Source organism: Hemitrygon akajei, chromosome 18 (assembly GCF_048418815.1).
Source record: "Hemitrygon akajei chromosome 18, sHemAka1.3, whole genome shotgun sequence".
Lineage (NCBI taxonomy): Eukaryota > Metazoa > Chordata > Chondrichthyes > Myliobatiformes > Dasyatidae > Hemitrygon > Hemitrygon akajei.
In genome coordinates this window covers 43,396,788-43,412,834 of record NC_133141.1, presented here as the reverse complement: position 1 = coordinate 43,412,834, position 16,047 = coordinate 43,396,788, and the positions used below count along the sequence as shown (strand labels likewise).

General features: G+C 38.8%; 1 protein-coding gene across 1 annotated transcript; it reads right to left on the bottom strand.

Annotated features, from left to right (window-relative positions):
* Nucleotides 1-3,978: 3,978 nt before the first annotated feature.
* cntd1 (cyclin N-terminal domain containing 1) lies at nt 3,979-13,826 on the bottom strand. Its single transcript, XM_073071520.1, has 7 exons — nt 13,487-13,826; nt 13,326-13,401; nt 10,143-10,311; nt 9,863-10,025; nt 8,112-8,256; nt 4,482-4,578; nt 3,979-4,334 (listed from the first exon to the last, which is right to left on the bottom strand). The coding sequence occupies exons 1-7, from the start codon at nt 13,668-13,670 to the stop codon at nt 4,239-4,241; spliced, it is 930 nt and encodes a 309-aa protein (XP_072927621.1). The 5' UTR covers nt 13,671-13,826; the 3' UTR covers nt 3,979-4,238.
* Nucleotides 13,827-16,047: the final 2,221 nt, after the last annotated feature.

Genomic DNA, 16,047 nt, shown 5'->3' with positions numbered 1-16,047 from the left:
TATTTGTATTTGGCTTTTTCCTGCTATAGTTATCCAGTACAGGTTTCCCCTGCTATTCGAAGGTAGAGCATTCCTAGGAAATGGTTCGTAAGCTGGAATGTCATAAAGTGAAAAAGCAATTACTACTCATTTATATGGGAAAAATTTGTGAGCGTTCGCAGACCCAAAAAAGTAACCTCCTAAATCATGCCAAATAGCACAAAACCTAAAATAACAGTAACATATAAAGTAAAAGCAGGAATGATCTGATAAATACACAGCCTATATAAAGTAGGAATACTTTTCTGCAATCATTGCAGCGCTGTCCACCACAGCGAAAATCTCACACAAGCGCTCTCGGCAGCACTCGCGGTAAAAACACTCGGCGCAAACGCTCTTGGCAGAAGCACTCTTTCCAGTAACCTTTAAGCCATGAAGTTGCCAAATCGTACCAAATAACACATAAAAATACACGGCCTATATAAAGTAGAAATAATGTATGTACAGTGTAGTTTCACTTACTGGAATTGGGAAGACAGCGAGCACACTAATGATGGTGTGTTAGGCTGAGTCGTCGGTGGTTGGGGTGTCATCTCATTGTCGTCTGTTTCCATCAGTGCCAGCAGGTCATCTTCTATGTCTGCCTGCCTCAATGTTGAAGGTCGAGGTTCATCGTCTGCTGTGGAAGGCTTGAAAGACGACAGTATGCTTGATTGCTTAGCCTTGTGCATTTTTCTATCATACAGTTCTTTGTAAGCACTCAAACCATCCTACAAGTATGCCCTAAACCTATGTACCCTTTCAAAATTAAAGTCATACTTTTCTGCAATCATCGCAGCGAAAATCTCGCAATTGCTTCACGTTCAGTTCCTGGACGACTTCACTTTTGGGCCGTTCGCTACTGCATTCTGTTTCAATTGTTATCATGTCCTCTATCAGCTCTTCATCTGTCAGTTCTTTGTCATGGGATGCCAAAACCACTTCAACATCATCTTCGTCAACTTCCACAAACCCAACCTCCTTAGCCAAACTCGCTGTCCTTACTTCATTCACCACGATCGAAATGCTTAATTATGTCTAGCTTTACACTAAGTGTAACACCCTTACACGCTCTTTAGGCTTTTCCGATACCTTAGAACTCACCTTGCTAACGGATGAACAAAATAAATCGACATAAAGCACAGATGCTCACGGGCACGTGTTTAAGCAATGCTGGCTAGAATGCAGTTCTGGGGGAGGAGCTTGGCTGCTTGGGGTGTGCGCTACCTTTTATTCTAACAGTGAAAACAAGTAACTAATGTAGGTCTTCCATAACAGTAAGGTGTTGTAAAGTCAACGTTTGAAAAACAGGACACCTGTATTTCAGAAGAAATGGTCATAATTTTCTTAAATGTGTAACTAAAAATGAAGGTTATTTAAGTATTACTAGTTTCAAACTCTTCAGTGATGAGCTGTCTTTGACCAAAAATAACTGTTTCCTATATTATCCCTGTTATGAGTTCAAGAGGGTAACATGATGGGAGATTGATGCAGCTAGTAAACTGCTGCCTCAAAGCTCCAATAAACCAGCTCCAATTCTATTCTCCATTCCTGTCTTTATAGAATTTGCATATTGTCCCTGTGACTGCGAGTTTTCTCCAGGTGCTCCAGCTTCCTCTCGTGACTCAGTAGGTAGAATGATGGGCCATTGTAAATTTCCCACAGCGGGTAGGTGACATAGAATTTGGGGAAATAAATGGGTGAGGGGAGAAAAATATTGTCAAATAGGCATTCACTTGATCAGCATTGACTTGATGGGCCAAAGGAATTTCTGTGCTGTATGACTCTCTCCCCTTGTCCATGTCTTTGTGGAAGCCATTTAAACTGTTCATCAAAAGCTGCAGCTTTTCTAATTAACACACGCAAAATGCTGGTGGAACGCAGCAGGCCAGGCAGCATCTATAGGAAGAAGCACTGTCGATGTTTCGGGCTGAGACCCTTCAACAGTGCTTTTTCCTATAAATGCTGCCTGGCCTGCTGCGTTCCACCAGCATTTTGTGTGTTGCTTGAATTTCCAGCTTCTGCAGATTTCCTTGTGTTAGCTTTTCTAATTGCAAGCTGGTTTATTTAAATATAATTTCTGGTTGTATCTAATTTTCCAACTAGCCTAAAGCAAAAAGTATCAAAAAGTTTTAATCAACATTTTCTGAAAATATCTTGTACAATGCCAGTGTAATCCATGAAGCACATTTCAAGAGCAAATTTACATGAACAGTATTTAGTAAAATATTTAATTATGATAACCTGGCACCCTGGGACTTTGGTATCATAGACCTACAGCAAAGAAATGAGCCCTTTGGCCCACCCTGTCCATGTCAGCTATCAAGTAAGCATACTAATCCCAAGTACAGTCGGCCCTCCTTATCCGTGGGGGATTGGTTCCGAGACACCTCCGCGGATACTCAAGTCCCTTATTTAACCTGTCTCAGTGCGGTGGTCTTTAGGACCCAGCAAACCCCCAGACTTTTTAAAACATGTCTCAGTACAGTGGACATTAGGACCACGCGGTGCACCTCCGAATCCGGTGTTGCTGTTCACGAAAATAATCACGATCCCGATTGAAAATAAGGTGGAAGTAATGAACTGATCGGAAAGAGGTGAAACATCAGTCATTGGAAAAGCATTAGGCTACAGTCGGTCAACGATCGGAACAATTTTAATGGAGTATGTGAAAGGCCCTACCCCGATGAAAGCTACAATTTTACTAAGCAATGCAGTGGTTTAATTATTGAAATGTATGTTTAAGTGTTTTATATGCATAGAAAGGTAAAATATGTACTATATACCAAAAAAAAGTTTGACTAACTGATGCTAAATAATACTGGTTGTACCTTTTCCAACTTCAAACCCAACTTAAAAGTCGGACTCAGGAATTGAACTCATTCATAACCCGGGGACTGCCTGTACTTTTAACTCATTTCTAGATTACTTACAATACCTAACACCATGTAAATAATTGTTATACTGTATTGTTTATGGAATAATGACAAGAAAAAAAGTCTGTACATGCTCAAACAATGAGTGCTGGGGAGAGAACTTCCAGGTTTTCCCCAATCTGTGGTTGGTTGAATCCGTGCATGCGGAATCTGCTGCTAAGGAGGGCTAACTGTACCTGCAATTCATCTGCAGCCTGCCTTTACCTTGGAGATTCAGTGCTCCTCAAACTACATAAATATTATGAGAATCTCTACCTGCACCACCCTCTCAGGCAGTAAATTCCAAACTTCAATCATACTATAGATTCTTCCCTGCATCTTCCTCACCATCTCCCTGACTACCCTCATATCAATATACTCAATGCCTTGGGATTTTTCTCATCTTCCACTGATACTTCTCATTGCCCTCCAAATTTTTTTAGTAAAATCCCACCAACACTCACTACTGGAAAAATCTCCATTTTCAATCCTCTTCACCTAATATCTGCTTCCTTAAATAACACCTTGGTGTCTCTTTGCCTCCAGGGTTCTCTTGCCCTTCACCCTTGTAATAACATATGGGACCCCGAACTCTCACTGTTTCACTTTTAAAAGATTCCCACTTGTTGGATGTAGATTTTCTAGTTAGCTGCTTCCAGTCTACATTTGCCAGATCCTGTTTGATGGTGAAACTAGCTTTCACCCAATTCAGAATCTTACTCTTACACCACAAATTAAACTGGAACAAAAATTTGCAATTTGCTCTGTTGGAGCTTTGTACTTCTGCAGTATATGCAGGGAGTAGGATGGTGGAATGATTTTGAAGACCTTTGCTAATGCCACTGGAGCAAATGGGTTGGAAGGGGTCATCAAAATCCTGCACTGGTGGGTGTGGGCGGTAGGAACTGCACCAGCAATAATGGTATTGGAGGGCAGTCTTGGTGGGGGAGAGGAGGCCACAAGAGTGCAAAAATAAGTGTAGAACAAATGTAGAGGAGTTTGTTCTTTAAATTAGATACTCATTTGATAAACAACTTGTGTATATTGTAGTATACTTTAATGAAATTGAACATAAACTAAAGTAAATATCCACATGCACTCAGATCTAAAAAAATTCAGAGCACTTTGTGTAATTCAATCATGTTAACTTTCTACATCAAATAACATAAAACAATAAGACAATTTTTAAATAGAATAAAATGTTTTCAAATTAATTGCATGTCTTATGCAATGAGAATTAGTGCAATGGTGAGTTCATATCATCACTACACTAGCAAAATACAATATATGCTATGAATGTACATATTAAATGGTTTGGTAAATATGTTGTAATATTATTTGAGAAAACTCAAAGATACTCTCTTCTGTTACACCACTAATTGAGGCAAGCTGCTGTACAACCTTAAAAACAAAAACACAAATTGAGATATTTGAAACAATTCATTGCTTTACAGTTGCAATTACAGTAATTACTGCAAGATATGACTAAAGAACAAAATTTATTGATTTCTAGCACAATAGTATTTTTATATTTGTATTGTTTACTACCTTGTACCACGGGGAATAGTTCAGTATAAATGCACTTGCTCCAATAACCCCAGCGGCTAAAAGCATGCAATCCTCCTTCACCGATAAAAATTTTGTTCTATGATAAAGTTGAAATGTTATTTGTCATTTGCACATGATAGATTTTGAAACAACTAAGACAAAACAAAAAAGTGCATTTTACATAAACTGGCTGTTTGCACTTTAAATTGGTTAGCTAAACTTCCTTGAAGGACTCATTCCTCACAATTGACGATGACTTGCTTCTACTCCAGCATTTAAGGAGTGGAAGATGATAACTTAATGTGAAGAGGTCTTTGCGCACTAGTTACTGAGTGTATAAAATAATAAGGTATTTAATTATAAGGTCCAATGACAAGGAAACTTAAGATGGACACTGTTAACCTATACCCACACAGCTGATCATGTACTCGGGTGGACACAAACACATATGCTTTCTCCCACATACTCTTCCTTTGCTTTCTTCCTAACTTTTAACCCCAATCCACTCCCCTCTACAGTATCTCCTTTCCCTCCAATCCCCCACCCTTTTATCCTCCTTCCATGATCTCTCCATTTTGGCACTCACACTTTATCATTCCCCTTCCATCTGTCACTGTAACCCACCACCACCCCTCCCTAACCCTGCCTTCCAAACTATTCTTGCCCAGTCTGTCTCTTACTCCCAATTGCCAGCTGCTCGCTGCTGATTCGGGCTGTCTCCACCTGCTGTTTCCCAGACTGCAAATTCTCCACCTGGATCCTGTTTCACCTTGTGTTTGTGATCTTTCATTTTTATCTTGCACTCATTTCCCTTGCTGAGTACTTATTAACTCTGAAATAAGTCATGGATAAAGTACAGGAATCAATGATGTTCTGAAAGCCTTCCTGAAGAAATCCCCACCAACTCCTGCAAATCTTTTTAAGCCTCATGTCTTAATAAGCTGTTAAGGAAGGCGGGCTCTGTCGTGGGCAAAGTACTGAAGAGTTTAACATCGGTAGCTGAGCGAAGGGCGCTGAGTAGGCTACGGTCAATTATGGAAAACTCTGAACATCCTCTACATAGCACCATCCAGAGACAGAGAAGCAGTTTCAGCGACAGGTTACTATCGATGCAATGCTCCTCGGACAGGATGAAGAGGTCAATACTCCCCAATGCCATTAGGCTTTAACAATTCTACCGCCAGGACTTAAGAACTTTTTAAAAGCTATTATTAATGCTTTTTGAGATAGTGATTTAGATGCATATCATATTTTTTACTGAGTTAAGTATTGTATGTAATTAGTTTTGCTACAACAAGTGTATGGGACATTGGAAAAAAGTTGAATTTCCCCATGGGGATGAATAAAGTATCTATCTATATCTAAATTAGGGAATGAGCTTTTAGGATGAAACTGCAAACTGAGGCAGTGCATGAGAAGCATAAAGTCCAGTGTGATGGTGGAGGAACAGGTCACCTCACAGATCACTAATCTGCGACTGCACAGATTGTCTTTGGAAGAATTTGGAGCTTCTCCCAATGGCCACAAACCTGTAGAAGTAGTCTTCCCCAATCCCAAGGGCTCTAAATGAAAAAGAGTAAATGTGGTACCTTCTTGCATTGGTTGGGAGGTGGTTGTGAGGAGTAAGTGATCTGATCCATGAGCAAATTGGCATAGGGTTAATAAGATCAGAATTAAATATGTGCCTCAAAGATTGGTGTGAGAGAAGTGGTGTTGAGTTTGCGGGACACTGGCACCAGTATTGGGGAAGGAGGGAGATGTTCCGATGGGACAGCCCACCTGAACTATGCTGGAACCAGGATCCTGGCAAATCACTAACTAGGGATATGGATAGGGCTTTAAAATAGTAGGGGGATGCTATGGAAAACCTATGGATAAAGTAAAAGGGAAGGAGAGTCTAGAAAAGGTTACAGGAGTCTCCAGAATAAAGAATTAGACAAAGTTTAGAAAGGGATAAAAATTTAACTTAAGGTAATATGGAGACAAAATTGAGAAAGGTGGTGAATAGAGGACTGAAGTTGCTATTTGAATGCACGAGTTAACTGTGCTATAAGCCCAGTTACAAGTTGGCTGGTATGATGTTGTGGACATCACAAAAACCATGGTTGAAACATCTTCCAAGGATACACATTCTATTGAAAATACAGGTAGGTGCATAGAGGGGGTGGGGTGCCTCTGTTGGCAAAAAAATGAAATCAAATCCTTAGAAAGTAGTGTTATGGGATCAGAAAATGTACAATCATCATGTGTAGAGTTAAGAAATTGCAAGGGTGAAAAGACCTTGGTGGGAGTTATGATAATTGGGGGGGGGGGGGGGAGAAGAAGAGAAGGGATTTCAATATACAGGTTGATTGGGGAAAATCAAGTCAGTTCTAGATCCCAAGAGGGAATTTGAAATGCCTAGGAGATGGCATTTTAGAGCAGCTTGTTGTCAAGACCACTATGGAAAAGGCAATTCTGAATGTGGCGTTGTGCAATTAACCAGATTTGATTAGGGAGCTTAAAGTAAAGGAACCCTTAGGAGGTAGTAATCATAATATTATACAATTTGTCCTGCAGGTTGAGAAGATAAAGTCAGATGTATCAACATCAGTTGAGTACAGATAACTACAGAAGCATGAGCGAGGAGCTGGCCAAAGTTGACTGGAAGGTGATACTAGCAGGGATTACAGTGGAGTAGCAATGGCTGGAGTTTCTAGGAGTCATTTGGAAGGTGCAGCATCCATTCATCCCAAAGAAAGATCAGGCAAGTCAAAGAAATAGAAGCAAAAGAGGGCATAAAGTAAAAATTAGGAGGGAAGCTAAAGGGTTAGGAAATTTTTAAAAACCTACAGAAGACAACTGAAAAGCAAAAAGATGAAAATACAAAGGTAAACTGACCAATAAACATCTTTATTCTCAGATTTGTGACAATAAAGACTTCCTTCATGGAAATACTCTCAAATAGCAACGGAGATATTTATTTTATACCAAGCAATTATTGGACTGAATTGTGCTCCTCAGCCTATAGTCTGTGCTTTTGCTTCAGATGCACCTATAATTTGCAAATCCATTGATCAACTGGTAGTTGGTGATTCTGTGGCTGTCTTGGAATGGCACTGAAGGCCACAAGCAATGACTTGTAAAATGTTCTTTATTAGCAAAATTAGTGACCACATCCAAATAAATGGGATTCTGTTATTTATACCACTTGGCTCAGTGTGTTGGTGCTCTGTTGCTGAATTTTAATGCGAGTTTAATAGATGAGAAATCAAAAGCAGTAGCAAATATTCAGCTGGTCTCTAATTTCCATATTTCTAAATACAAGCCTGGAAGTTGGTGACTAGTTGTCCCAAAAGGAGATTGCTGCTGGCCAGGGCCAAGTATGTTTGTGTTCATTAATTTAATACCAGTATTTATCTTCCTACCCAACAAGGGAAAAAAAGCAAAATTTCTCATAATAAAAGCAACAACATTTAAGTGAACAATTTGTATTAGATTTGCAATATACAGCCTATTTGAATAAATGATTATCCTAGTCAACTGGGTTGGGGGTTTGTTTTCGTCGTCTGGAATCCCTTGCTTATGAATTTAAAAAATACAAACGTAACCAATTTTAAGCAAAGTTAATGTACAAAGAAAAGTACTTGCCTCTGGAGTTCAGTGGGTGTGGAATTTTGAAGAGTAGTTTTTAATAAACTTTCATAGATAGTGTTTCTCCTTATATAAACATATGTCAGTACCTTCAGAGAAATACTGTGCAGATGCTTAACAGGAACAGATGGATTATTATACCCTAACAAAGGTAATGTTAAATAGGTAATTGTAAAGAATAGTCTAAATAGTCAAATAGTTTTAAATTATTTCTGCTTACTTTTCACAATCAATCAAGTAATGGCACACAAAATCAATTCTACTCCAAAGTAACACTTGGTCATTTAAACATAATTAACAAAACTTTATATTATTGAAAACAATGCTGACTTGATTGTGTTACTGCCCAAGTGAAAAAGATTGTTTCAAATTGATTTACCTTTTATATTATGTGAATGTATGAGTCTTAGTGTAGCAGAGGTTTATTTCATTTGGCATTATGGTAAAAGATTGGAGGTTGGAGTACTGTGTATTGAATAAGATGAAAGGAAAACTTGGTCACAAACCAAGAAGTCATTTCAGTTGACAGCTTATGGTATAGAAAGCACAAATTAAAAATGAAACTGAGAAAAAACTCAAAAAACAAATAATATTAAGGGCAAAGAGGTATCAAAAGGTTTGTTAAAGATAAAAATAGGTAATTGGTATGTGTAAATGTTAAAGATGGCTACGATCAAAGTTGACTTTTTTGTTAGAAAACACACAAGCTATTATTAATTGTGGAATACTGGATATAATAGAAAGAGGCGAAAACAATGAAGGGTAGGGTCGGGAACAGTGGATGTTCTAGCCACAAATCAATGAAGCATTGACAATAGAAATAAGAAATTGAGAAAGAATGCTGCTTAAGCAGATATCAGTCTAGATTATATGCATTTGAAGTGACCTTTTTAAGGAGGTAGTGTGGAGGATCATCAAGGGATATGCTATCCACAAATTTTAGCAATGGATATGACAAGGTTCTGTAGGCAGACTGATCAGAATAAGAAACTTAAGGAATCGAGAGAAAAAAAAATCATTTAAAATTAGCTCAATGATAGTGATTGGGGAGGTGTTTGCAGAGGGAGTCCACTGGGCTTTACATAGCACATGTCTATTACTTATATGACATAACAATTATGAACAAATAGGAGAAAATCATGCATATAAAAAATTGTCAGGCTAGTGAAAAGCAGGGAAAATGGGATATTTGGGAAAGTGACAAATGGAATTCATAGAAATGCAAGTAGTGCACTAGCACAGAGTGAACAAGTCAAGAGATTACATAAGTAGGATTTTGATTAAAAACAGCTTGTCCCCAGATTCTTAAGGGTGGGAGTAAAAGTGGGTAAAGAAACAGATTAATTAAATATATTGCACAATGACAGGGAAACCTTGAGGAAAAACTGTAAAAGGAAAAAGGGAAATTTATATATTTAACTGTTCCCAATTAAAATCTTACACTGATATGGCACCTTTTGCTCAGGAAATTCTAAAGAGCTCTACAGCCTAATAAGTGCATTTTGAAATATATCCCATGTTGTAGCATTAAAAACAAGACAACTAATACAGGCTCAAAATTTTCACAAACACTGTGACCATGACCTGATCTAGTTTTATGTTATTGTTTGAGTGATGATCACTGGACAAAAGGAATAATTTCTCTGCTCTAAATTTGCATTTTTATTCAATTCCTTCCCAGAGGTTAAACATTTGATTAAAATACACCTTATATTTAGTAAAATATTAATTACAATTTTTGGACTCACCCATGACTACTACTAGTAGTTCAGTGTGTGTGAAAGGGGAAGGAACATTGACTTGAAAATTCAGAGTTTTGAGAACAAGGAGCTCCGAATCCAGGAGATTTGTGCTTTTGTATGAAAAGCCAAGAGACCGAAGGAACTTAAGGGCCATGGCATTATTAACAACCTGAAAGAAGAGGCAAGTAAGTAAATCAATCACATTTTGTATTCCAGTAAAACATCAAGACAGAACTTATATTGAATGTCCTGACAACATTATTCAGGTATATTCTAAAAAGGTTACTTGGTAATGGAATGAGATCTTGCTTGCTATTTGAACACAAGACATAATTCGTAGCACAAAATGTTCTTGGACTGCAGTCTGCTTCAGTATCCAGTCAAAGTTTTCTGAATCATTGTTTGAATCTGAGCACCTAGATGGATACAGTTTATCAATGTATTGAATCATAAACCTGCAAAATAAAGCAAATTTGAAATGTTATTATAGTTGGTGTCATTTCTTTCACATCTTATAAATTCCCAAAGTCATGAAATCTCTCAAGCTGTGTGAACTCAACTTTTCAATTCCCCCCCCCCCCCCCCCACATTACCATTAATGTGTACTCACAGAAACTCCTTTATTATCCATGATGCCTTGGTATACTGCAGATATGTATTATCACCAGACTCAAATGTTAGGCTATTCTTTAAACACATTTTTAAGAGTCTGCCTTTGAAGTCTGATATCAGGCTTTATTTCCTCTCAGTTGCTCCTCTATTGCTATTCAAAATAATCCTGATTTATTTAGTTTAGCTTAAATTAGTTCATAAGTTACAGGTTGTTCACACTCTAGTGGATATTATTTTCCCCCAAGATGAACACTTATCCAGATGGATATTATTTCCTTACAAATTCCATCATTCTAATAAATTTACACTTTAAAAAATTACTGCTACTGGATACAAACAATCTAATATAACTTGTTTTTATAGCGAAATAATGAAACAGTCAATTTAAAACTTCATGAATGATTCAGGTTTCATTGTGACTTTAAAATGAATGCAAAACATTTTGCAAAGTTATATCTCACCAGAGGACGAACATCAATCAGTACAGGAGCTGAATTTTTATTTTTGAGCCAGTTTTATCTTTAAAGAGCTGAATTACTGAGTGTTCAATGGTTATGACATTGGGGCCTATATAAAATTCCCAGTTCAAACTCTATTCCACAGCTGTAAAACCTGGATAATTTTCAAGTATCATTTGATAAACCAGTAACTTTTGCTGGTGCTACTTCCAAAAGAATGATGATCAAAAGTGGGTGGAACATCACATGACTGCCAACTTTTCTAATGCCAATGTCACCAACATAATCTGTGGTAGACAGGACATCAAGTCTGACAAACATCAGAAACTAAAGTTGATTAGTTCAGGACTAACGTAAAAGCATCATCTTGTGAGACAGAACATATCACACTTTGGAGATAAAGTAACAATGGAAAAGGGGGAAAAAGACCAGTCTGATCCTCCTACTGGCTGTCTATGAAATACCAGGAAGCTGATGGTACAGAGCAGGACTTTTCAGCAATAACGTAGCTCAAATATCAAAATTACTCAACGGAGGATCATCTCCGAAAATGGTGTTTGTATCCAAGAACATTTTCTTCATTGTTATTTGGATTGGGTGTTTAATTGGAATTTTATCTACCCCTTTTGCTTCCATTACTCCACTCAGAACTTGTGAATTATGGTATTCTGTGGGCAAGTCATATGAGCTTCAGTTTTACACTGCTTTAACTTTTTTCATTTTCATGAAGTATGGGAAGGATATATTAAGCTATAGAGGGTGTAGAGCAGATTCATAAAGATGCTGCCTGCAGTGAAGAGGTTATGTTTAAAGGAATGTTAAGGTGAGAGGGGAAAGAATTCAAATTAAAAGGGATCTGAAGGGCACAAAGAATGGTGGGTATATGGAACAAATTGCCAGAGGTGGTAGAGGCAGTTACAAATACAATGTTTAAAAAAATACTTAGGACTCATATGGGGACAAAAGATGGTAAAGGATATAGTCCAAACATAGACAATGGGATTAGTTTTGATTCGCATGTCATAAGCATAAAGTATGGGCTAGTTGGTCCAAAAGGTCTGTGTCCGTGCTGCATAACCCTTCAAAGTTTAAAGTAACATTATTATCAAAGTACATATGTCACCATATACACCAAGATTCATTCTTGCAAGCACTCAGTAAATCCAAGAAACACAGAATCAATGAAAGACCGCACCCAAGGACAAACACCCAATGTGTAAAAGACAATTTACTGTAAAGACTGCAAATACAAAAGAAAAATAATAATAAGCAATAAATATTGAGAACACGAGATGAAGAGTCCTTGAAAGTGAATCCATCGGTTGTGGGAACAGTTCAGTGATGGCATGAGTGAAGTTATCCCCTCTGGTTAATAACTTCCTGAACCTGCTGGTGTAAGTTCTGAAGCTTCTGTACCTTCTTCCTGATGGAGAGACCATGGCCTGGGTCTTGGGAACCTGCAACAGCACTGTGTAGATGTACTCAATGATGGGAAGGGTTTTTAATCTGTGATGGATTGAAACATATCCACTTTTTGTAGGATTTTCCATTCAAGGGCACTAGTATTTCCATACCAGGCCATGATGCAATCAGTCAATACACCCTCCACCACACATCTACAGAAGTTTGTCAAAGTTTTAGACATCATGTCAAATCTTTGTAAACTTCTAAGTAGAGGCACTGCTATGCTTTCTTTGTGGACAGATCTAGAATACAAAGGAAATTAAAGTTGTTCACCCTTTCCACCTCTGATCCCCCGATGAGGATTGGCTCATAGACCAACTGTTTCTTCTTCACAAAGTCAATAATCAGCTCATCGATTTTGTGAGAGGTTGAGTGAGAGGTTGTTGTGGCAGCACTCAACCAGATTTTCAATCTCCCTCCTTTTTACTGATTACCACCTTTGATGTCAGTAAACTTGGAACTGTGCTTAATCAACAGCTGTAAGCATAGAGCGAGTAATGCACATTATACCTGGCTGATGGAGATTGTGGAGGAGTTGTTGCCAATCCAAACTGACTAGGGACTGCAAGTGAAGGAATCAAGGATCGAAAAGGGAGTAATGACACCAAGGACTTGGAGCTTATAGGTTTATTTTAAAAGGGATGGTGGTATTGAATGCCAAGCTATAGTCAATAAAGAGCATCCTGATTTGCTGTCCAGATTTGAGTGAAGAGCCAATGAAATGGCATCTGCTGTGGACCTGTTGCTCCAGTAGGCAAATTGAAGGAGAACCTAGTTATCATTTGAAAAGTAAGAGTGGAAATAACTTAGTTTAATAATTGTTTTCTACATCATTCAAGGTGGGGTCTGAAATAGTATTTCATACAGCATATTCCTCAGACGGCAAACTTAAAATGTCACCAAGAATTCACTATCTAACTGTAACGCTCATTTACCTGTCTAGTAGTTCCACTGCTTGGTATCTGATTAGATGATGAAGCCCCAATTGATCACAGAGAAGGAAAATAAATTCTGTGATGAGAGAGAGGGAGAGAAGTTACTTGAGTGAAAAGTACAGAGCCGCTTTTGAACTCGATAGGCAGATGCCTGGCCTCACCTATTAATCGTGTCTTTTTGAAAGCTCCTGCGTGCTGGGACAGCTTCAACAGGTTATTTTTATTCTTTTTCGCCACATCCACGAGAAACTCTTCCAGCATCTCTCCGGTGAAGAGCACCAGTTCAGGGGGCAGTCGGGAACAGCCCCAACTCTGGCCCGCGTTCACGACCATCATTTTTTCCATCTTCCTTCAACTCCGAAGGCCCAAAACCGTGCGGTCTGCTCGCCTCAACACACTCGACTAACCTTCTCGATCAATCGAGAAGTGCGAGAAAAATCCAAACTGGCAAAAATCTTCAACGGTCTACCCTGCTCCGCGAGAGTGCGAAGCGAAAGGCGACACGCTCCTCGCACGTGGGAAGCCACGCGACTCGACAGCGCATGTCGGAGTATCGGCAGTTGCCACGTGTCTTGCGCCCAATGTCACGGCATCAGAGGCCAAAGTGAAAAAAAGTATATATCCCTTCCCCCCCCAACTTCCCTATAAAAAATATACATTTTTCCCCATACTTGTAATTACTTAAAAACGCAATAAAAAAAGTTTTTTCTTTTTTTTTTAAAAAAGAGGCCAAAGTGAAACTCAGTCTAATCAAGCCATCATTTTAACTTAGAATGAATGGAAGGAATAACATGAACTAAGGAAGAAAAACTTACCTTTGCTTATTGGACTTAAAGAAGCTCTTGGGTGAAAAAGACAGGCAACTTGTCAGGATCTCCCAGAGCACTTTGTAGCTAATGAGGTGCTTCCAGAGTGTACTTTCACATATTTTACATAGTCCCCATTTAGATTAAGGAAAGCAGAAAGAATGCTTGGAACAAAAGGCAGACTGCTGGAAGTAACTCATCCATAGTTCATCAGAGGAGTCTCCTCCAGTCATTTTCAACTGATCATCAATGATCTTCATGTCAGGAGAGAATGTTTGATGATCAATTTCATTCACAATGTTTTGGGAACTGAAGCAGTCCCTACCTGCATGCAGTAACGTTCAGAAATAGGGAAGTAATAGTCACAGATCCCCTTCCAAAATTATATCATGTTATTTATTCACTCCTATTCCCTAATAATCTGGAGAACTCAGCCTTGCAACATTACCGATAATGCTGCTATCCTATTTAACAGTGGAGATGGCTGACAACATTCAGACAGCAGTTTTACTCCCTAACATTAATTCATTGTTAAAAACTCATGGGATAGCTGTCAGGCCTGCTCCCACTGACGTGTCCCTGCCTACACATGTAGGCACCTTCCAGTCTCCTCCCAGGTAATAGGACTCACCTGCCTCTTGTTCTAGACCTGCAGACTATTTAATCCTAGTTCTCATCCAGTCCTTGTGTCATGGTGCACTCACAAAGACAGAAACAAGAGGTTTGATTTCGGAAGATCAACAGAGCCACAGGAGTGATTGAACAACACCTCAAGCCATTTTCATTCCCTCTAACACAATGACCCCCCCCACCCCCCCAAGGGACTGAATGGGAGTAATCATGGAAAGAAACATACCAGCCACTATTAATTTAACAAGATTAAACCAAAAACACAAGGGTTTATCAACTCTAAGATATTGAGTAGTAAACACAGGTGCTCAAAAACCCTAGCACCTCACTCTATGGCAAGCTGCAGGGCTCATGACAGTACCTCCCCCTATAAGTCTGGCACATGACAGCCTACAGAGCTCTCAAGACAGGTCTGAAAAACACAAGGCAGATCTAGAGCTCAAGGCAGCACCAGAAAAATCTGGAACAATTCTGATGGTCTCATGGTAGGTCTGAAAAAACAAGGCAGACCTCTCAGGGGCAACACTGGAAAATCCAGAACAGATTATATAGCTCAGAAACATTGCACTTGACTCAGAAATATAGCATACAACTGGAAAATATTGTATACAACTCAGAAACATAGCATGTAGCTCAGAAAAAGGTATAACATGGGAGATCTTATAAACCTTGTTGACCCAGAGAACCTTGGAAAAAATCTTGAACATAGACTGGAGAAGCCAAGAAACCAGAACCTCCACTAGGTCCATAGGGTGATGGGGGAGGGTCTGTCATGATGCACTCTTGAAAGACTGGACCCAGGTACACAGAACAGCAGGACCCCCCCAAGAAGAGACAGAAATAAGATTTGACATTGGAATACCAACAGGGCCTCAGAGGAGCAACTGAGCAATACCACAAGACAATACATTCTCTCTGACACAATAACCACCTCTAATGAGGCACAGAATGAGAGTCCTCTTTAAATAATCATAGAATGCAGGAAATGTGCCAGCAACAATTAACTCAACAAGATTAAACCAAAAACACAAGGGTTTATCAACTCTAGTTAAGGTATTGATTAGTAAATGCAGGTGCTCAAAAACCCTAGAAGCTCAATGCTCCATGGTAAGCTGCAGGGCTCATGACACCTTGTTCACTCATCAAACCAACCGGTCTCAACCAGTTTCTCCTAGTTTTCAGTCTCCCTGCCTAAAGTTTATCTTGTTGTCTGTTGTATTTAGTTTTTGTTCTCTATTGTTTTGTGGCTTGTTATTTTGTGATCGATTATTAAAATTGTCATGGAG

Bases quoted from the DNA above. Each gene is read 5' to 3' on its own strand.
- cntd1 (XM_073071520.1), bottom strand. From the start codon at position 13,670: ATGGAAAAAATGATGGTCGTGAACGCGGGCCAGAGTTGGGGCTGTTCC. The intron at 13,402-13,486 runs GTGAGGCCAGGC...CTCTCATCACAG, and splicing joins CAAAAAGACACGATTAATAG to AATTTATTTTCCTTCTCTGT. The intron at 4,579-8,111 runs GCAAGTACTTTT...ACTTTATCATAG, and splicing joins ACACCCACTGAACTCCAGAG to AACAAAATTTTTATCGGTGA.